The sequence below is a fragment of the Danio rerio genome, chromosome 22, assembly GCF_049306965.1.
Source record: "Danio rerio strain Tuebingen ecotype United States chromosome 22, GRCz12tu, whole genome shotgun sequence".
Classification (NCBI taxonomy): domain Eukaryota; kingdom Metazoa; phylum Chordata; class Actinopteri; order Cypriniformes; family Danionidae; genus Danio; species Danio rerio.
Genome location: NC_133197.1, coordinates 910001 through 929672, shown reverse-complemented (window position 1 = coordinate 929672; position 19672 = coordinate 910001). Strand labels below are relative to the sequence as shown.

The following is a 19672-nucleotide window of genomic DNA, read 5'->3' as shown; positions in this document are numbered from 1 at the left end:
CACGCAAAATATTGCTAAAATGAATTACAACCTACAAAATTTCAACTAAGTTTTTCCTTGTTTTCTTCTCTTGATTTTCCTCTTTTTTTAAATGTGTGTTTAATATTTTTCTATAACATATAAATTTGGCTGTACTCATTTTTGGAGCGTTGTCAAGTTATTTAGTTAGATGAGCTCCAGATTTGGCTTCAGTACAGACTAATCTAATGTATATGCAAACATAATATTGTAGAGCTTCCTATTAAACATAAGAATTTAAAAGAGAGATTTGTATGGGGTGTACACCCCTCACACCCCTCTTTATATATATATATATTGTCACCTTAGAGTTATAAGGTTCTATCGGACATTGTTGTCAAAATTGAATTATTGACATATTCTAATTAAATGACAACTTATTTACATTATGGGATGTTTTTTTATAAGTTGTTTACATTTTAAGACTTAAAATTTTATTTTTAAAACATGTTGCACACACACTGTTTGCTATGGAATGCAAAAACTTTGAAGCTCAATATCTCAAAATCATTCAGAACACAGAGAGAACCTTATAATTCCAAGGTGACGATATATATATATATATATATATATATATATATATATATATATATATATATATATATATATATATATATATATATATATATATATATATATATAAGGAACACAATTCAAAACAAATCCACAAATCTAAACTTGAAGGCATTCATTATTGTAGATTTATTTTACATAAATTATAATAATATCACAGTGTGTTTGTGTTGCTCAAAGCTCGTCACGTGTTGTTTAACCGTTTAAAAATTAAAAGCACAAATAAAATCCAAAAGCAGTTCAAGGTAAAGTCTAGAAGGGATACAGCTGCGAATACTCACATCAATATAGCATCGTTTCTGTTACGCTGCACAACAATATATATATATTTTTTTTTACATTACTGTGAGGGTTCGGTTTAGTGTTAAGGTAGGGGTAGACGTTAATAAAATATAATTTAATGGGTAATTTAATTAATATTATGAATAATAATACTTTGTATAATTAGTGTTTTCACAATACTGTGAGGGTTGGTGTAGGGGTAGATGCTAATAAAATACAATTTGACGGGTAATTTAGTAAATAGTATGAATAATGCTCAGTGTAATTACTGCTTTTACATTACAGTGAGGGTTGGGGTAGCGGTAAATGCTTATTAAATACAATTTATTAGGTAATTTAGCATTTAATATAAATAATCCTCTGTATAATTACTGTTTTTACATTACGGTGAGTATTTGGTTAGGAGGTAATAAAATACAATGTAATGGTAATTCAATAAATATGAATATTTCTGCCGCAGCTGTATCCCTTCTGGCAGCAACCGCAGTTTAATTATTTCTTTTGTCCTGCGCAGCGCCTCTATGATGCGCTTGAATCATCTCTGCAGCGGAATGCGCAGCTCTACGCAACCACGACGCGCTTGAATCACAGTCGCCGGAAGTGACCGGCGGCGTCGCGCTAGCAGTTCGCGCTAACCGGACCGGGACCGGCGGAACCGATAGCATACCGGAGACAGCAGGACTCCACCGGCCGAGCGAGCAGATCGCGTGCTATCTCTGAATCTGCAGCTTGTACGCGGATTGTCGGTGAGTTGCGCGGCTGGAAGGCTGCAGATCGAACGGAGAGCAAAACCGGACCGGGATTCGAACCTTCGAACCTCCAAAACCGGCCCGGAGACCGCGGCAGAACATCCGCGATCAATAACACTCACTGTTACATGATAATAATGCTAATGACCGCGCGCAGAGCAGTGTTCATCATTAGCATTCAGGTGTCAGTAGCATGACAGCTCTTCAGAAGAGGAGCAGATCAATACAGCATCTGGACAATCTCACATGACGGAGGCTACTGTACACATCTAGAGTAGCGTGATGTTACTGTCAATCAGCACACACTGATTATATACTGATCTGAAATCTGTGTAGTTTTAGTAGATTCTAATCTGTGTTGTTTGTGTGTGTGTGTGTTTGTGTGTGTGTGTGTCTGTTTGTGACCTCCACATATGTAATGAAGGGTTGTGAATGTTTTGGTTTGGATATATTTATTTACATGTTTTGTTTGCTTTGTTGTAGCTGTGAGGACCCGGAAGTGCAGCAGGACGGGACGGCGTGACGTATGCTCGAGGAGCTTTTGTTTGGGGGCGTGGCCTGTAGGCGTCTTCTCACTCGCGATTGGTGAACAGGTGAAGTGATTTGCGTTCTTTACCTTTGTTGTTGTTTGGGTCCCAAAAATGGCCTGTTGGTCAGCAAATAAAGTTTATATATATTTAAAAACAAAACATTCCCGCTTGGTTTGGCGAACGCTGCTAGAACCTTCTATCTCGCGGCAAAAAAAGCGGACCGGCCCACCGGGAATTCTCCCGGTCCTCCCGATTAGCCAATTCGGGCCTGTCGTATGATGATAATAATGAGAGTGAATGGACAAACCAGCAGGCTGAGCACACTGTAGAATATCCGACATGTTGTTTTGGTCATTCTAAGGCTGCTTTCACACCTGTGAACCGATTCAGTTGTTCTGAAACAGAGATTACAATTGTTACATTGTTGCTCTTTGCTCTTGGAGCGGTTCACTTTCACACTGCAAAGTTTCTAATCGGACCAAAAGAGCTAAAACAAGTCACGTGTGAGTAAACTCTCCTCACATTGGTCAGAGTGTCAGGGTTTATTTTGCAGCGTCCCGCTCAGCTGTCAGGAGAGGTGGTGGTTTGGTGGTGTTTGACAGGGTGCGCGCATGTGACGTGTCTGAGGAGAGATGAGGTGGGGAGGGGTGAGAAGGGTGCGCGACGATGCCTATTTGAGGACCGGGAGGGAGACGCGAGATTACCGGGAGATCATCACTCGTTTGCAGGCATCCGGAGACTCGCGAAACTTCCCGCCCTACTCATAATTCTCTCTTCATATAGCCGTAAGCCTATTACATATCCATAAACACTGTGATATAACCGCGCTCGGATCAGATCACTTTCTCACTGCAATCGATCCGCTCCAGGGTTCGTTTCAATCGAGCCGAGACCACCTCATTCAGGCGATCTCGGAGCGATTACTTTGGCACCAAACAGAGCGCGATTGCCCTGTTCACATATGCCAAACAAACCGCGCTAACTGGGCAAACGAGACACGTTCCCAAACAAAAGTGTAGGTGTAAAAGCACCCTAAAACACCTGAACCGTTTCAGTATTAAGGCTCGTACACACCGGGACGCTTTTTGTTTGTGTGTTTTGAGACGTTTTTCCGGATTCAAACCCAAGCGATTTTCACTGGTGTTGAGCAGAAGAGTATGCAAAATCACTCCTTGGTGATAGATGGCGCTACACAACTTTAAGCATTTGATACTCGCATGTAACACAGAAGAAGAAGACAGAAAGTTGAAGTTACTGGTGGTTCAAACACACATGGATGGTTCAAGCAGCAGCTCCAGCTCTAGCGATGAAGAAATGATTACTGTTCACCAGTGCAATCAGCAGCTCCATGTTCATATCGCCTCTGGGTATCTTCCTCAATGTGCGCTCGCATTGACAGTGTTGCGCTTGAGCTCCACCAAGTGCTGTTTATCGTAACTTCAGCAGCTCCGTGCACGTGAACAAAAGTGCCAATCTGATTGGTGGAGAAGGTTTTGATGCGGCGCATCTAAACAAAAAACCAAGCATGAGACGTTTCTTTAAAAATGACACTTTTCCGCCTGCCGTTTTACGCGTTGGTGTGCATGATCACATTGGCGCTCAGTGTTGCCAGACGTACGATAATTATCGTATTTGTACGATAATTTCGACCTCTGTACGATCAATAATGAGAAAAATCCTATAATGTACGATAATTTCAGAATTTTATGGCATTTAAAAGTAACTTCATTGTAATCTTCGGGCTTCTTTACTTATTGATCTAGCTGCATCTTTTCTGTGCTCTCTGTGAGGAGTAGGCGGAGTTAGACACGTTTTCTGTCTTATCTTATGTTGCCTCTTCTCAGCCAATCAACGTGGAGAATGGCTCTCTCTCATGAGTTAACGCTCCTGCTGCGCGTGCCCGTGGTTAGGTCAGTAGTTTTCAGTTTGAGGTCGATGTTTTAAGCAATAATGTTAAAAAAATTCGTGCTGTAAAGGAAGGTGAGAAGGACGGGAGTTTTCCAATGATGTTCTCATTTTTCCCCATTCAGATTCGTCTTGTAAATGTTTTTTTCCAAAGTTAGTCTCATCAAAACAAAGCATGCACACCTTAAAGTGTGTACTGCTTTCAAGCCAACCAGCACTATTTTGCAGTCCATTACGGCATCCAATTTGTACGGAAAAATAAATCCCTCAACATCTGGCAACATGCAACATTCAATGACAGCAACTCAGAGGTGGAGTTTGAACCTTCCCACTAAGGTACCTAGTTTTTTTTAATGTATTGTGGTAATTTGCACGTTGTGTCAAAACGCTATGTGTCTAGATAATAGCTGTATACTCTCAGTTTGACTTGTGTACGATCATTTTCCTCCAAATACGACAATTTTGAGGTTCTGGTACGATACTTTGACATTTCCAATCTGGCAACACTGTTGGCGCTCTTTATTTAGTCACGAAGCGTTAAACGTTGACGGAAAATCCGAGCATAAAGCGTCCCGGTGTGCACAGGCCTTTAGTGTTATTATATTATTAATGACCTCCAGAATAGTCAAGAGCATCTGTGCTCCACGTCTCACGCCATCAAACACCACCACGCGTTCATTGCGTGTCGGCATCGTCTTCTGAGGTGCAAGTCATTTATTAAATAAGTTAAAGACTTTAGATATTTGGCGCCAGATAATCAGGAAGTGTCGATATTGTCCTCTTTGACTCATTTGATGAAAACACTGCTTTATTTGCACGTCTTTTATGCCATATTCCGGTTTTGTTCACTAATTTAATGTGCTTTTTTGGATGGAAACATAGCTACTGTTGTGTTAATTAAATATAATGCTTAAGTTTTATTTTTAGTTGAAAACAATCTTAACATTAACTCAAACTATTGCTGTTTGCAGGAGTCTAGCCATCCTGCTGTGGCTCTGTGGTCACGAAGTGGGCGGAGTCAGGCTCAGACTCGGGCTGTGATTGGCTGAGAGTGATGAGTGGGCTGGCGGTGGCTCATGGGCGGAGGGGCGGTGCCAGGGAGAGGGGGCGGGGCGTGGACTCTTCATGCTGGTTCGCTCCTGGTGTCCTGCGGCGATTGTTCGAGCTGCCGGCGCCGGTTCTGTCGCGGCATCAGCTGAAGCGTCTGGAGGAGCATCGCTACAGCAGCTCGGGGCGCTCGCTCCTCGAACCCATCATGCAGCAATACTGGGAGTGGCTTGTAAACCGGATGCCACCCTGGATCGCGCCAAACCTCATCACCATTGTAGGCCTGGTGACCAACATCTTCACCACACTGGTACTGGTGTATTACTGCCCGACCGCCACCGAACAGGTACACTAGCGATCAAACTGCCGTAAACGCAAGATCTAAACAATTAATTAATTTTTGGACAATAGTGCTGGAATTGGATTTTACTTGAAAAATACTGTAGTAGTGTATAGTGTTTTTTAACTGTACTACACTTAATTACTTGCATTGATCTGGTTTGGGATTCTACAGTTGCTATGGTAACACAACAACTATAGTAATTGATCTGTTGTGGTGATTCTACAGTTGCTATAGTAACACAACTACTATAGTAATTGATCTGTTGTGGTGATTCTACAGTTGCTATAGTAACACAACTACTATAGTAATTGATCTGTTGTGGTGATTCTACAGTTGCTATGGTAACAACTTCTATAGTAATTGATCTGTTGTGGTGATTCTACAGTTGCTATGGTAACAACTATAGTAATTAATCTGTTGTGGTCATTCTACAGTTGCTGTGGTAACACAACAACAATAGTAATGTAAACAAATGAGCCAATGCTGTCGTTTTCTACAGCTATTAGGTATATTATACTACAATACACCATCGTTTACTGTAGTAAAAACTAAAGTATACTACAGTATTTATCAGTTTACTATAATTAATACAGCCGCACTGAACTTATGATAAATTAATGTAATTGAGTGTTTTAGGCTCCGCTGTGGGCGTATCTCCTGTGCGCGGTGGGTTTGTTTGTCTATCAGTCGCTGGACGCCATTGATGGGAAACAGGCCAGACGCACTAACAGCAGTTCACCACTGGGGGAGCTGTTTGACCACGGCTGTGATTCACTCTCGACAGGTGAACAGCACACATTTTCTATACGAATCATAGGAAACGATATATCGCTTGAGCATTGATATCGCAATGTGTGTATCCGCAATAGTCAATAATATTATTGACTACTACTGTCGGTAATAGTAATAATATTGAATTGTACGTTAATGCTAAATATTTTGTTTTTGAATGTTAAACGTATTAATACACAGTTTTGTTAAATTTTTACATGCAAAATAACTATTAAATTAGTAACTATTAAATCTATTTTTAGGCAAAGTAGAATATTTCAGTGTGTACATTGGTTCAGAGTAGACAAAGGACATTTTTTCGCATGCAATTTCACCAAATTATCCACAGATGAAATAGTATTTTTGATAAGAAACTACACAACTGTTCATTTGTTAGCTGCTGTATACATCTTTCAGCTCCTTGTTTAACGTGTGTTTCTCAGTGTTCGTGGTTTTGGGCACCAGTATAGCGGTTCAGCTGGGCACTCACCCTGACTGGATGTTCTTCTGCTGTTTCGCCGGCATGTTTATGTTTTATTGCGCACACTGGCAGACCTACGTCTCCGGTACGCTGCGCTTCGGCATGTGAGTATAAAAAACGAACACAATTGATTATATAAGTGGATTATTTTGTCGGTAAGGTGTGGTCACATTTAAAGTTCAATAGTCTTCTGCAGAGATTTAAGGGTTGATGTTGGACAATGGATGCATATTCGACAAATTTATAGAAATGAGAAATTAAATTGTGTAATTGTGACATATTTCCCTTAAGAGTTACACAATAGGTAATCGCATTGCTTATGCGCATTGTGCTGTGGTCACACCAGACGCAGAACGCGCGGATAAATCGCTCTACTCGCGCATAAATAGCCGCGTGAACATGTGAGTTTACTCGCTTCATTCGCGCGTGAAATCCGCTTCATTCGCGTGTCAAATTCACTTCAGAACAGAGTCTCGCATGATGGGCTGGGCTTCTGTCTGCCCGGTGACTGTAGCTTCGTTGCTAAAAGGATTTTATGAGCTCTTTTTAATGCTCAATTCGCCCCGCACCATTTGAGCATATCGCGCTATTCGCACCGTGCAATTTGCGTCATTCGCGCGTATCGCACCGCAGGATGTCTATTCACGTGTTTGCATTGACCTAACATGTAAATCACTCGCGTTTGATGCGCGTTCCGCCTCTGGTGTGAACGCAGCATTAGACAGTTCTTTCCAAATTAATAGTTCTTATGCAAAATAATAATTTGAACATCTGTACAATTCTTTTTACCTGTTCTGTTTAAACTGAACAAAATTTTGTATGATTCGTACACGCAAAATAGTAATTCCATTATTAAATTAATTTAAAAAACGGCGGCTGTGACCACACCTTTAGCTAACGGCTGTACAGATGGTGTCTAAGGCTTGTTTTGTGGCAGATTCGATGTCACAGAATCGCAGATCTGTCTAGCGTTGTTGCAGATGTTTACGGCTGCAGTTGGCCCAACGATTTGGAACGTAACGGTAAATCCGATCAGCCAATCAAACGGCTCATCCTAACGCGACCAATCAGCAGCCTGAAACACTAATTAACCAATGATTTCAATCCAGATGCACTCAAATGGGATCAGTGACTCAATGACAGAAACGAATGCTACTGTGATTAGCATGGCTGTGTGTGTGTCTGTCTATGTGTGTGTGTGTGTGTGTGTGTGTGTGTCTAACGCGTCTCTCCTCCGCTCAGCATTGATGTTACAGAAGTGCAGATCTTCATAATTCTGGTGTATTTACTGGCTGCTGTGGGCGGATCAGCTTTCTGGCAGTCTCCGGTAATTCAGCACTCACATCTGTGATTATCATAACACTACTAATCATAACCATTTAGATGTGTGTGTGTGTGTGTGTGTGTATGTGATAAACAATTAATAACTCTTGATTCCTTTGATCGCTTTGTTACTTTTTAGATGCTATTAAATGTTTTTTGCATTATTAATATATTTTTTACGCTATAAAATGTTTAAAATTATTTAAGATTATTCGCCCTTCTGTTAATTTTTCTTTCTATTTAAATGTTTCCCAAATTTATTTTTCACAGTATTTACATTTTCATAGTATAATATCATATAGTATTTATACTATAATATTTGTTCCTCTGGAGAAAGTCTTATTTGTTTTATTTGGGCTAGAATAAAAGCAGTTTTTAATTCATTAAAGCCATTTTAAGGTCAGTATTATTCGCCCCTTCAGCAATGTTAGTTTTGGATTGTCTAAAAAAATGTTATACAGTGACTTGCTTAATTTAGTTAAGCCTTTGAATTGCACTAAAGGTATATTTAATATTCTAATGTATTATAATGACAATAGTGTTAATACAAATATACAAATTAAAATCTCATGAGTTCTGCATGCGTAACATACATAATTTCCATATGTTTAACAATAAAATACTATATTATAATATTTATATTATAAAATAATACATGAATGATGTAAGGTAAATTAAAAAAAATATTCTAAAATATAATTTCATACATTTTAAAAAGTACAAATGTTATGTGAATTAATTCCACATACAGTTGAAGTCAGAATTATTTCACAAATGATGTTGAACAGATTCAGGAGTTGTTCACAGTATTTCCTCTAATATTTGTGCTTCTGGAGAAAGTCTGATTTGTTTTATTTGGGCTAGAATAAAAGCAGTTATTTATTTTTTAAACACCATTTTAAGCTCAATATTATTAGCCCCTTTAAGCTATATTCTTTCGATAGTCTACAGAACAAACCACTGTTATACAATGACTTATTACCCTAACTTTACCCTAATTACCCTAGTGAAGCCTTTAAATGTCACTTTAAGCTGTATAGAAGTGTCTTGAAGAATATCTAGTCTAATATTATTTACTGTCATCATGACAAAGAGAAAATAGATCAGTTATTAGAGATGAGTTATTAACACTGTTATGATTAGAAATGTGTTGGAGAAATCTGCTCTCTGTTAAACAGAAATGGGGGAAAAAATAAACAGGGGGGGAATAATTCTGACTTCAACTGTAAGTGCATTATAAAAAATACAGGAATGATTTAGATCGCATGAATTGTAATGTATATATGCATAACATATTTAATATTCTAATGTATTATATGACAATAATATGAATACAAACATTAATTAAAATGTACGTCATATGTAAATACATTCTACATACAAAATATGCATATTTTCGAGATATATTGAATACTATAAAATAGTCAATTAAATTAAAATCAAACAAATTATAATGTGTTTACAGACATTCTGTGTATATTTAAAATTGCTAAAATATATTTACCAAAAATTACACTAATAATACATGAATAATTCAGACAACGTCAATTATAATGTAATCATTATAATACAATTATTGGTAAATTTCATGTATTATTTTGTAAATAATGTACATAAATTCTCGATATATTTAAAATTACATAACAATCATATAAATTAATAAATACTGAAATGCAACATGTATGCATTTTTTCCTTATTTACTATTCAAAAGTAAATAATTATATGACATATATATATATATATATATATATATATATATATATATATATTATATATTTTTTTTTCTTTCTTTTTTTTTTTTTTTCTTTATACATTTCAAATGATATAATAATATAATAAATAAATGTAAAGCATGCATGTATAATGTATGTATGAACATAAATAGGACATTGTTAACTCAATGATACATAAAATAAACTGTGGGTTTCATAGAAATGTATATTATTTCAGCATATCGCTTTAGTTTTAACGTAATCATCTCTTGTTCTCTCGCATTCAACAGATTCCCGTAATAAACATCCAAATGAAAATAATTCCAGCACTTTGCACATTTATCGGAGTGGTTTTCTCATGTACCAATTACTTCAGAGTCATATTTACAGGCGGCGTGGGGAAAAACGGATCCACTATAGCGGTATGTGTGGAAACTATAGCTGACGCACATTATTATTATTATTATTATTATTATATCATATCTGTCGTCACTTTCTAAGCTGTGTGTTTGTGTTTCAGGGTACGAGTGTATTATCGCCCGTCCTGCACATCGGCTCTGTGATCATTCTCGCTATGATGATTTATAAGAAATCGGCTGTCCAGCTCTTCCAGAAACACCCCTGTCTCTATATTCTGGCCTTTGGTTTCGTTTCGGCCAAAATCACCAATAAATTAGTGGTGAGTAAAAAACTATTTTAAACGCTTTATAAAAAATTACGACAGAAATGTGTTTTTACTGAGCGAATCAGCGTTTTTAACAGATCCAATGAACAAATGATTCGTTGAACAGTTACTTGTCGCCACCTACTGGTGGAACAAAATAAATGCTGCATACATTTTTATTTTTGGATAATTTTTGCCTGAATTTTTTCAACAACACATGGTAGTGCTGCACGATTGAGGACTATTTAGCTAAATATTTAATTGAATTTCATTAATTATTTTAAAAAAATCCCTGCTGACTACTGAGGACTTTTTGTTACTGGATGCATCACTGTTTTTTTTAACAATTCTCATAAATAAATGATTTTTAACTATAATTGTCGCCACCTGCTGGCATAAAAATGTAACTGGCGCAAATTAAATAAAAAATAATAATTGGCCATTTCATACTAGTGACAAATTTTCTGTTCTTACCTAAAGCAACACAAGTGGACTACAGGACTGTATGTGCGCAGTAACAGCACCACCTACAGGCCTGGCATGAGCAACGCAGTACCTTTAGCTATTTTCACAAATTGTTTTTACGACAGTGTTATCCACATGCAAAGGAATTGTAATTGTTGGTATATTTATTATGTCATTGTCACGTGTATCTGCGCAATAATGCAGTGTGTTGCGTAACTGTGTGTGTAAAGGAGTGTCTTTTGTGTGCGCAGGTGGCTCACATGACGAAGAGTGAAATGCATCTTCATGACGTGGCGTTTCTGGGTCCCGGCCTGTTATTCCTCGATCAGTATTTCAACAGCTTCATCGATGAGTATTTGGTGTTGTGGATTTCTCTGGTAAGTTTTGCTTATATATTGTAAATACTAGTGTTTTTGAACCATAGTACAGTATAGCATGTAATATAATAATTACTATAGTTTTGTAGTAGTTGTGTTGGTCAAATTTAGATAAACAACCTATGCATGAACACACAAATTCCATGTTAAATGTAATTTATCGCGCCTCTCTGCTATATGGATATTGCATATACCATAGCTATATTTTTTATTAAATCACAATAACTATATTTTCTTGCAATAAATATATAGATTTACTCTCAACTGCGGAATTTTGGTGCATAAAATAAATATAATTTATTGCTCCTTTCTGTAATACAAATACAGCATATTCTATTATCGTGATGACCATATTTTTTGATAATTAATATAGTTATCGCGATAATAGTATATGCAATATCGATATCGCAAAAAGTTGCAATAAATTACATTTACAAATAACTTTAAGCCTTTTGCCACATAAAATATATTTTATTTATTGCACCGCTCGGCAATATGGATTTAGCTTATACCATTATCATGATAACTATATATTTTTATTATCAAAATAACTTTTTTTCTGCAATAAAGATGCAAATTTACTACATAATTTTAGCACATAAAATAAATATATTTTATTGCTCCTCTCTGCAATAAAGATATAGCATACTATTATTGCAATAACTATATATTTTATACATACTATGTATTTTTCTATATACTATATATTTTGTTAGAACAAAAACTATTTTTTATTATTGCGATAACTATATTTTATTATAATTATTTTTTTGGGTTTTTTTCACCTTTATTTGAAAAAGACAGTAAAGGTTGCAGACAGAAAAGTATTGGGAGCAGAGGGAGAGGAAAGGTTGACTTTATCACGATGACTATTTTTAGTGTCGCGATAACTATTTATTTTTATTATCGCCGATAACTATTTATTTTTATTATCGCCGATAACTTTTTTTTTTGCCAAAATAACTGTATATTATTGTGATAACTATATTATTTTATTATATCTATTACGATATCTATATTTTTTGTTCGCGAAAACTATATAGTTATCATTATCGTTGTAACTATATATTTTTATTGTCACGAAAACTATATATTTAGCGTTATCCTGGTAGCTATATAATTTTATTACTGAGATAACTATATTTTTTATTATTGCGATAACTATATATTTTTATTATTGTAATAATTATATATTTTTATTATCGCAATAACTATATATTCATCATTATCGTAGTAACTATATATTTTTTATTATCGCGATAACAATATTTTATCATTTTCCTGGTAACTATATATTTTTTATTACTGAGATAACTATACATTTTATTATTGCGGTAACTATATATTTTTTATTATCGTGATAAATAAATATATTTTTATTATTGCCATAACTATATATTTTTATTATCGTGATAATTATATATTTTTATTATCACGCTAACTAAGTTTTTATCATGATGACAGTATTTTTATTATCATGATAACTATATTTTTTATTATCACGATAACTATATTTTTTATTGACGTAATACCTATATATTATCGCAATAACTATATTTTTATTATCGCGATAAATTTGTATTTTTTATCATCGCGATAACTAAATTTTTTATTGACTTAATAACTATATATTATCTTGATAACTATATTTTTTTTTTTCGTGATAACTATTTTTTCATTATCGTGATAACTATATATGTATCATTATCATGGTAACTATACATTTTTTATTACTGAGATAACTATATTTTTTATTATCGTGATAACTATATTTATTAGAGATAATTATATATTTTTATTATCACTATAATAATATTCACTAATTTCGCAGTGAATCTACTTACTTTGCCTCAATCAGATTTCACCCATATTTGTCGACTTTTGACTCTGTTCGCCTTCCATACTAATCATATCTGCTAATTACGTTTTTTGATGGTCTCTTTAGATTCTGTCTTTGTTTGATCTGGTGCGCTACTGCGTGAGCGTCTGCAACGAAATCGCATCTCATCTGCACATCTGCGTCTTCAAGATCAAGCCCCAGAGCGCCGCGGGCATCCAGTGACGAATTACTCAACACTCCGCATCTTCATCCTGCTACTGTAACCCAGACTAAACCTCAACCAGACCGTCCTCCTTCCTTCCTCACCAATGAACAAAATAATCAAACTAACGAACGAACAAACTCCAGCTCACTCAGTATCCTTCAGAGGTGTTTGGTGTACCCATGATGCACTGGGGCCGTGTGCTCCGTATTGTTGTTTTAATACTCAGTTCGACTCGTTTAATTGGATCAATGATGATTGAATCGCTGCTAATAATAATGATTTGCCCTCATCTAAACGGCTGTTTACATGCGTCAGTGTTTTGTGTTGAAGCTCCTCCATCTAAAAGCTCACGTCTGTGAAATAATCAGGCTTTTTTCACTTTTAGATTGAAAGCGCTTGTAATTTATTGATTTGTCCCTCAATTTAATATTTAGTGTTTTTTTTTTTTGTATTTTTCATTGAGTTTCACGCTGTGCCTGCTGGGTAAATCTCACAAAGAACACGTCCACCTCATGTTTCACCCAAAATTAAGAGGAAACAAATAAATATATTTTACAAATATATATATTTATATATGTATTATATATATATATATATATATATATATATATATATATATATATATATATATATATATATGCATACATGTGTGTAAAATGTATGTAAAATACATACATATATATATAAAATACATACATATATATATATATATATATATGTATATGTGTGTGTGTGTGTGTGTATAAATAATAAAAGTTTACAGATTAAGTCTAACAATATTTTAATGACATTTTCCCTCTAAATTTTCATCGCTAATACTAATGAAAATCATGTAATATTCGAATCAATATAAATAAAGTACAATTAATACTGCCACTGTGTACTTATATCTTACAATTTACAGAAATGTATTTACCGTTTCATTTATTTATTTAATTTAGTACAAGGAATACTGCCAGTATTTGTACTTAAACTTCTACAAATGTCAAACATTTTGCAAGTTTCAGTGATCGTCATGCTAACAATGTCACAAAAGCTAAAGAAAACCATTTTCTGATTTATTCTCTTCTGAACTACGAGCTGGACGTGTTTTCGTGAATGCGCTCTGTTTTACTTTGCTTCATTCTGCCTGAAATACTCTGAATATGCTCAATAATCTGACGGATTTTCTTAAATCAGATGTAAAGCTCTTGTGTTTGTATGATAGCTCATGCGCTTGATGCCGTTTTATACCCAAAGTATCTCAATGTCGAGTATAGTCACGAATCGATCTGCTCATCGCTGCTGATGATTAGTGTTGGATTATAATTTAGAGTATTTCACATGTGTCAGCAGTTGCCTTAAATACTGAGAATTGGAAAGGTTTTGACATTTGCATGGTTCATCTCTTTATTTCTAAATCTTTATTTCTGGATGTCCCTCTCAGGCCATTGATATGATGAAAACAACGAATAAAAGATTAAATGAAGTCGTAGATTGTCGAAACAGCTTAACGCTGCCATGTAGAAGAAAAAAAAAAGACTTTTGAGTTTGTGCAATTGATGTAATTAATGATCGAATGAATGTTTATTTGCAGAAAATTATCCTCCAGTAACAGTTGATTTCCACCATATAAACTGATTTTCTCTCCATCATTGTATTCGTCTCTCGCAGTATGAGATTTTCTCTGTTCGCACTTAATCACCTCTTTGTTTTCGTTAGATGTCGCTTGTTGCCAAATCCTTTCTGTTTTTCACTTTAAAAGATCGACAACAGATTTAAGCACTCGTTAAATCTTGCTGATGAAAACGTCCATGATACTTTTTTGTTTAGATTTTTCTCTGATGACTTAATCATACAGTAAATATTTCCAGTGATGTAAACCGCCTGTTTATTACTCATAACAAATTGGTTTGATTGTAACATTGTTCTGATTTTTGAATAAAAGCACTTGTAAAATAAAGATTGCTATATTTATGATAACTGGTGTTATTTGTTTTGGTTTGCTCAGTGTTAGTCTTGAAAATTTACCTGACAAAATTCGCAAAGATGTAGGTGTAAATATAGGCAACAAATGTAATAAAACTCACCTACAATGGCTATATGCATACAGAATTTACATTTTCGCCCAGGCAGCCCAAGGGTCTTTCCATTACAAAATGGTCACGTTTAAGATCTGATTTCTTTACGAATCGGTGATCTTCACTGCCTGTTAGATATTTGATATGACGTGGGTCTCAGATCGGACCAGAAGCACTGCATTAAATTCCATTTCCCCCACCATCTCTATAAAATACGACTACTGGCGGCTACTACTATTGCTACTGACGGCACTAGTGGTTACAACGGTTCATCCCGTTTCACTCTTGAACAGCTAAATGAATGCTTAAATCTATTTAACTGAATGTGTTGTAATTACATTACAACATAGATGCTGTAAAACAACCTTGTAAAAGTGAAAAAAGTTACATTAAATTTTCACTAGAAGTTTATCGTTGGCTTTAAAACACTAGCTGTGCAAATAGCCCATAATAGAATTAAATATAGCTATATGTAACGTTAGTATAAGCCTTTTTTGCAGCATGAACATACAAATATTCTTTAAACATCCTTCATTTATTCATTCATTTTCTTGTCGGCTTAGTCCCTTTATTCATCTGGGATCACCGCAGCGGAATGACCCGCCAACTTATCCAGCACGGTGTTACATCTAAATTTTCTATAAGAATCTGCGATATGTTGAATAATATTGATCTGTAGCTTTGCCTGTTTTTGAAATGCACGATGCCTTCTGCTAAGTCCATTTATTAAAGCGCTGCTATTCTGCTATATCTACATTTCTCAGTAGTGGCGGTAGCGTCGCTACTTTCTAAAATCAAATAGTTTTTCAGTAGCGAAGCTATTATTTGAAGTAGCGCAGTATCGTCCACACAAGCTACATTTACCGATCGCAGATCAAGAAGTGACGGCACGGACATTTACGCAGCTGTGAGGCAGGTGTCTAGTGGTAAAGTCTAGATTGGATACGCGGTCGGCCAGAAGTGCGATATGTACATCAATTATAGTAGCATTTTTATGACACTGTATATCAATATTTATTAATTTTGCATTACTGTGATGGTTGGGTTTAGGGTTGGGGTAGGCGTTAATAAAATACAATTTATTGGGTAATTTAATAGATATAATAAATAATACTGTTGGTTTGATTGTAACATTGTTCAGATATTTTAATAAAAGCGCTTGTACATTAAAGATTGCTATATTTATGATAACTGGTGTTATTTGTTTTGATTTGCTTAGTTTTATTCTTGAAGCAAAAAGTTTACCTGACAAAATTCACAAAGATGTAAGCGTACATACCACAAATGTATTAAAATGACCTGTATATAATCCTATAGCTACAGTGGAATCGAATATAACTATGTATTATAGCTACCGCCATTTTTAGTAGTATAAATATCCAACTATTCGTTAATTATAACTAACAGTAAACTAACACTTTACACAACGCAAGTATGTCTATTTATTATACTTCTACTTATTTAACACTATATTTCGATCATTAAACGAGAATAGGAATGATTTTCTTACGAATTTCAATATGAGTGCGTTAAATTGCCCGAAAATTACAATATTTTGCTCCCTGAGGTGGATTTTTCCCGCGCTGGCGACCCGCCGAAAGACTCCACATCCGGGTTTTTTTTACCGCGGGTCTCGTGATTTAGAGCGGAAGAAAACGCTGATAGTTGATGTGTGACAATAACGGAAGAAAAAACAGCGATAAATTTGAGCAATAAACGAATAAAAGGAATATATAAAGCATTTAAGCATGCAACAGAACCCTTAACGAGAGATGCAAAGTCATTCAAAAGGGATTTAAAATGTTTCCGTTCGGACTGAGGGATGATTGACAGGTAAAGCTGTTCCTCATTGATGTACAGTAACTGTTGACATCTGACACAGATTTAATGACAGATTTAATAACTATTAAACAATAACACAGCTACTGCAATTGAGCCTCCGCTTCTTAATAAGTCATAGAAAGTTAAACTAAAGAAATCTACAGTGAAACATTGCTTACATTTGATTTGTTTCGTTTTTATGACATCTCTAACAATAACTCGACATATTTTTAGCCGCTTAATTATTTAAATGTAATTATTCAGCTCATTATTATAGCAGCAACCAGCAAACATGTTAGTTTTACTTGTGTTTATGTATTTTGTCATGAAAAGGTTGTTAAAATGTTCCGTTTTCTCAATGTTTTCTTATTTATTAGAGTTTTTTTCTGATTGCTTTAGCACAATTTTGAAATTAATTTGTCAAAACACTACGCATAATTTCCACGTCCACACACACACACACACACACAAACAGCAGAACACATCAGTTCTGTTGCAAAATGAAACACTTCATCCAAAACTGTACAACAATACACCAAAACACAAGGTTAACACCGTACAGAACACACACGCCTCATTCAATATCAATCTGTTTGCTTCAATTACACACTGCTATAATCAATCTTAAACACTCGTATCATTTTTAACTGACCGATACTGATATAATCAGATTTTTAAAGGTGTTGCTATAAAGTACATGAACATACTGAATTCACCAAACAGTAATAGACTGATAGCTAAATATTGCATAGAGGTAAAGTTGGTTTTAATATCTTATTATTCGCACATTCAGACTTTCCCCTTAATATAATATAATTTCATAAAAGTATTATTTGCAAACTCTTAATAGCGAAATCATATTAGCAGCCAATGACTATCAAAGTACAACACTGCTCACAGTCAAATAAACAGTGTTAATGTTGTTTACAACTCATACTTGCATGCTAATTCCGATCAAATGTTCAAAGTAACATGGTAAACAATATAGAGACTGCTAAATGAACGAATGTGTGAATATAAAACCAACAGTACCTCTATAAATATTGCCCTATCCTAACAAACCATACAACAATGTAAAGCGTATTTATTCAGCTTTTTTCATTTCAATGTAAAAAAAAATATCCACCCCGTCTCCTGTTTACCAATCTTCCTCACTTCCTTGCTTCCTCTTGCATACTGCAACAATGGCTCATTTATTGAAGATTCATATTTATAGCTCCTGTAAAACATTTATTAAAGACTACTATTTATAACTATACTACTGGTTTAACGTCTCATCCGAAAGACGGCGCTCACTGAGCAGTATAGCGTCCCCGTCACTATACTGGGGCATTAGGACCCACACATACCGCAGGTTGAGCGCCCCCTGCTGGCCTCACTAACACCACTTCCGGCAGCAACCTAGCTTTCCCATGTGGTCTCCCATCCAGGTACTGACCAGACGCAGCCCTGCTTGGCTTCAGTGGGCAACCATGTGAGAGTTGCAGAGAGCTAGCTGCCGGCTAATAATAATAAGGGAATTGTTCTTTCAATTCAAGTAGGTCTATCATAACAATTAAAATATAGTATTTCTGACACTTGAATTATGAAATACAATTATGAATTACAGTATCACAATACTACTTGGCGTCACAATACTTTAGCTGGTTTAGTATCGTGACACTATTATTGGTATAATGACAACGTTAAAGTAAACAAATGTGTAACATTACCTTTTAATGTTCCCTAAGTGGTTGGAAACAACTTGTAAGATTTAAACTAGATGTACAAACATGCTATTTACAAATAGAAACCTTAAGCTAATGTTCTGAAAACATTTATAAAGAACTGACGAATGTTCAGAATGGTCGTGACCTTTAGATAACCGGATATTTCATTTGTTTTGTTTAAAATCTTTAAATTTGACTCTTAAAATCTCAACCCTTGTGTGCTGTTGGAGTGTTTTCATCCACTCTGGGCTGATTTCTGGGCCACACATTTCTCTGTTTCAGCATATGGAATGATTTTTGCTGGAAAATCTTAGTTTTGCATGTATTTAGGGCAAATGCTTTGGAAATGTTTGTAATCTCAATACTTTGTTGGCAGATTGACTCTACTTTGGTTATGTTGGTGGCTGTTTTTGCCCCATTGACTTCCATTATGGTCACATTTGTTCTCAGAGATGGGTTGCGGCTGGAAGGGCATCCACTGCGTGAAAACTTGCTGGATAAGTTGGCGGTTCATTCCACTGTGGCGACCCCAGATTAATAAAGGGACTAAGCCGACAAGAAAATGAATGAATGAACGAATGATCACATTTACCGTGATATGTGTGAGAAACTCAAAATAATCTCTCAGCTGTCAGAAGACAGTAAACACAGTACGTGTATATAGAGACAGAAACTCTTCAGCACAGGCCAATCTAAAGGGTTAATGCTGGCAACTGATGATCAACGGTAATGACACTCTGTCCTTCTAAATCCCAACCAATCAAGAATGCAGGATTATCTGCCGTCATGACTTTA

General features: G+C 35.4%; 2 protein-coding genes across 8 annotated transcripts in view; both read left to right on the top strand.

Annotated features, from left to right (window-relative positions):
- The first annotated feature begins 1460 nt into the window (after positions 1-1460).
- Positions 1461-13818, top strand: cept1b (choline/ethanolamine phosphotransferase 1b). 3 transcript variants are annotated; one of them, XR_012397486.1, is made up of 11 exons: positions 1461-1619; positions 2106-2215; positions 5029-5450; positions 6084-6231; positions 6662-6803; positions 7637-7721; positions 7942-8026; positions 10027-10158; positions 10257-10415; positions 11117-11242; positions 13188-13586. XR_012397486.1 is itself a non-coding variant. In XM_021469371.3 (10 exons), the coding sequence occupies exons 3-10, from the start codon at positions 5112-5114 to the stop codon at positions 13302-13304; spliced, it is 1248 nt and encodes a 415-aa protein (XP_021325046.1). In that variant the 5' UTR covers positions 1461-1619; positions 2106-2215; positions 5029-5111; the 3' UTR covers positions 13305-13818.
- A 3164-nt stretch (positions 13819-16982) lies between these two features.
- Positions 16983-19672, top strand: part of dram2b (DNA-damage regulated autophagy modulator 2b) — a 9335-nt gene continuing 6645 nt past the window's right edge. For 4 of the 5 annotated variants that reach the window (XM_073936436.1, XM_005168271.5, XM_073936437.1 and 1 more), the window contains exon 1: positions 16983-17180. The gene's annotated coding sequence lies outside the window, so the exon portion shown is untranslated. The remainder of the gene's footprint in view (positions 17181-19672) is intronic. The other variant, NM_001002135.2, reaches the window with a different exon arrangement.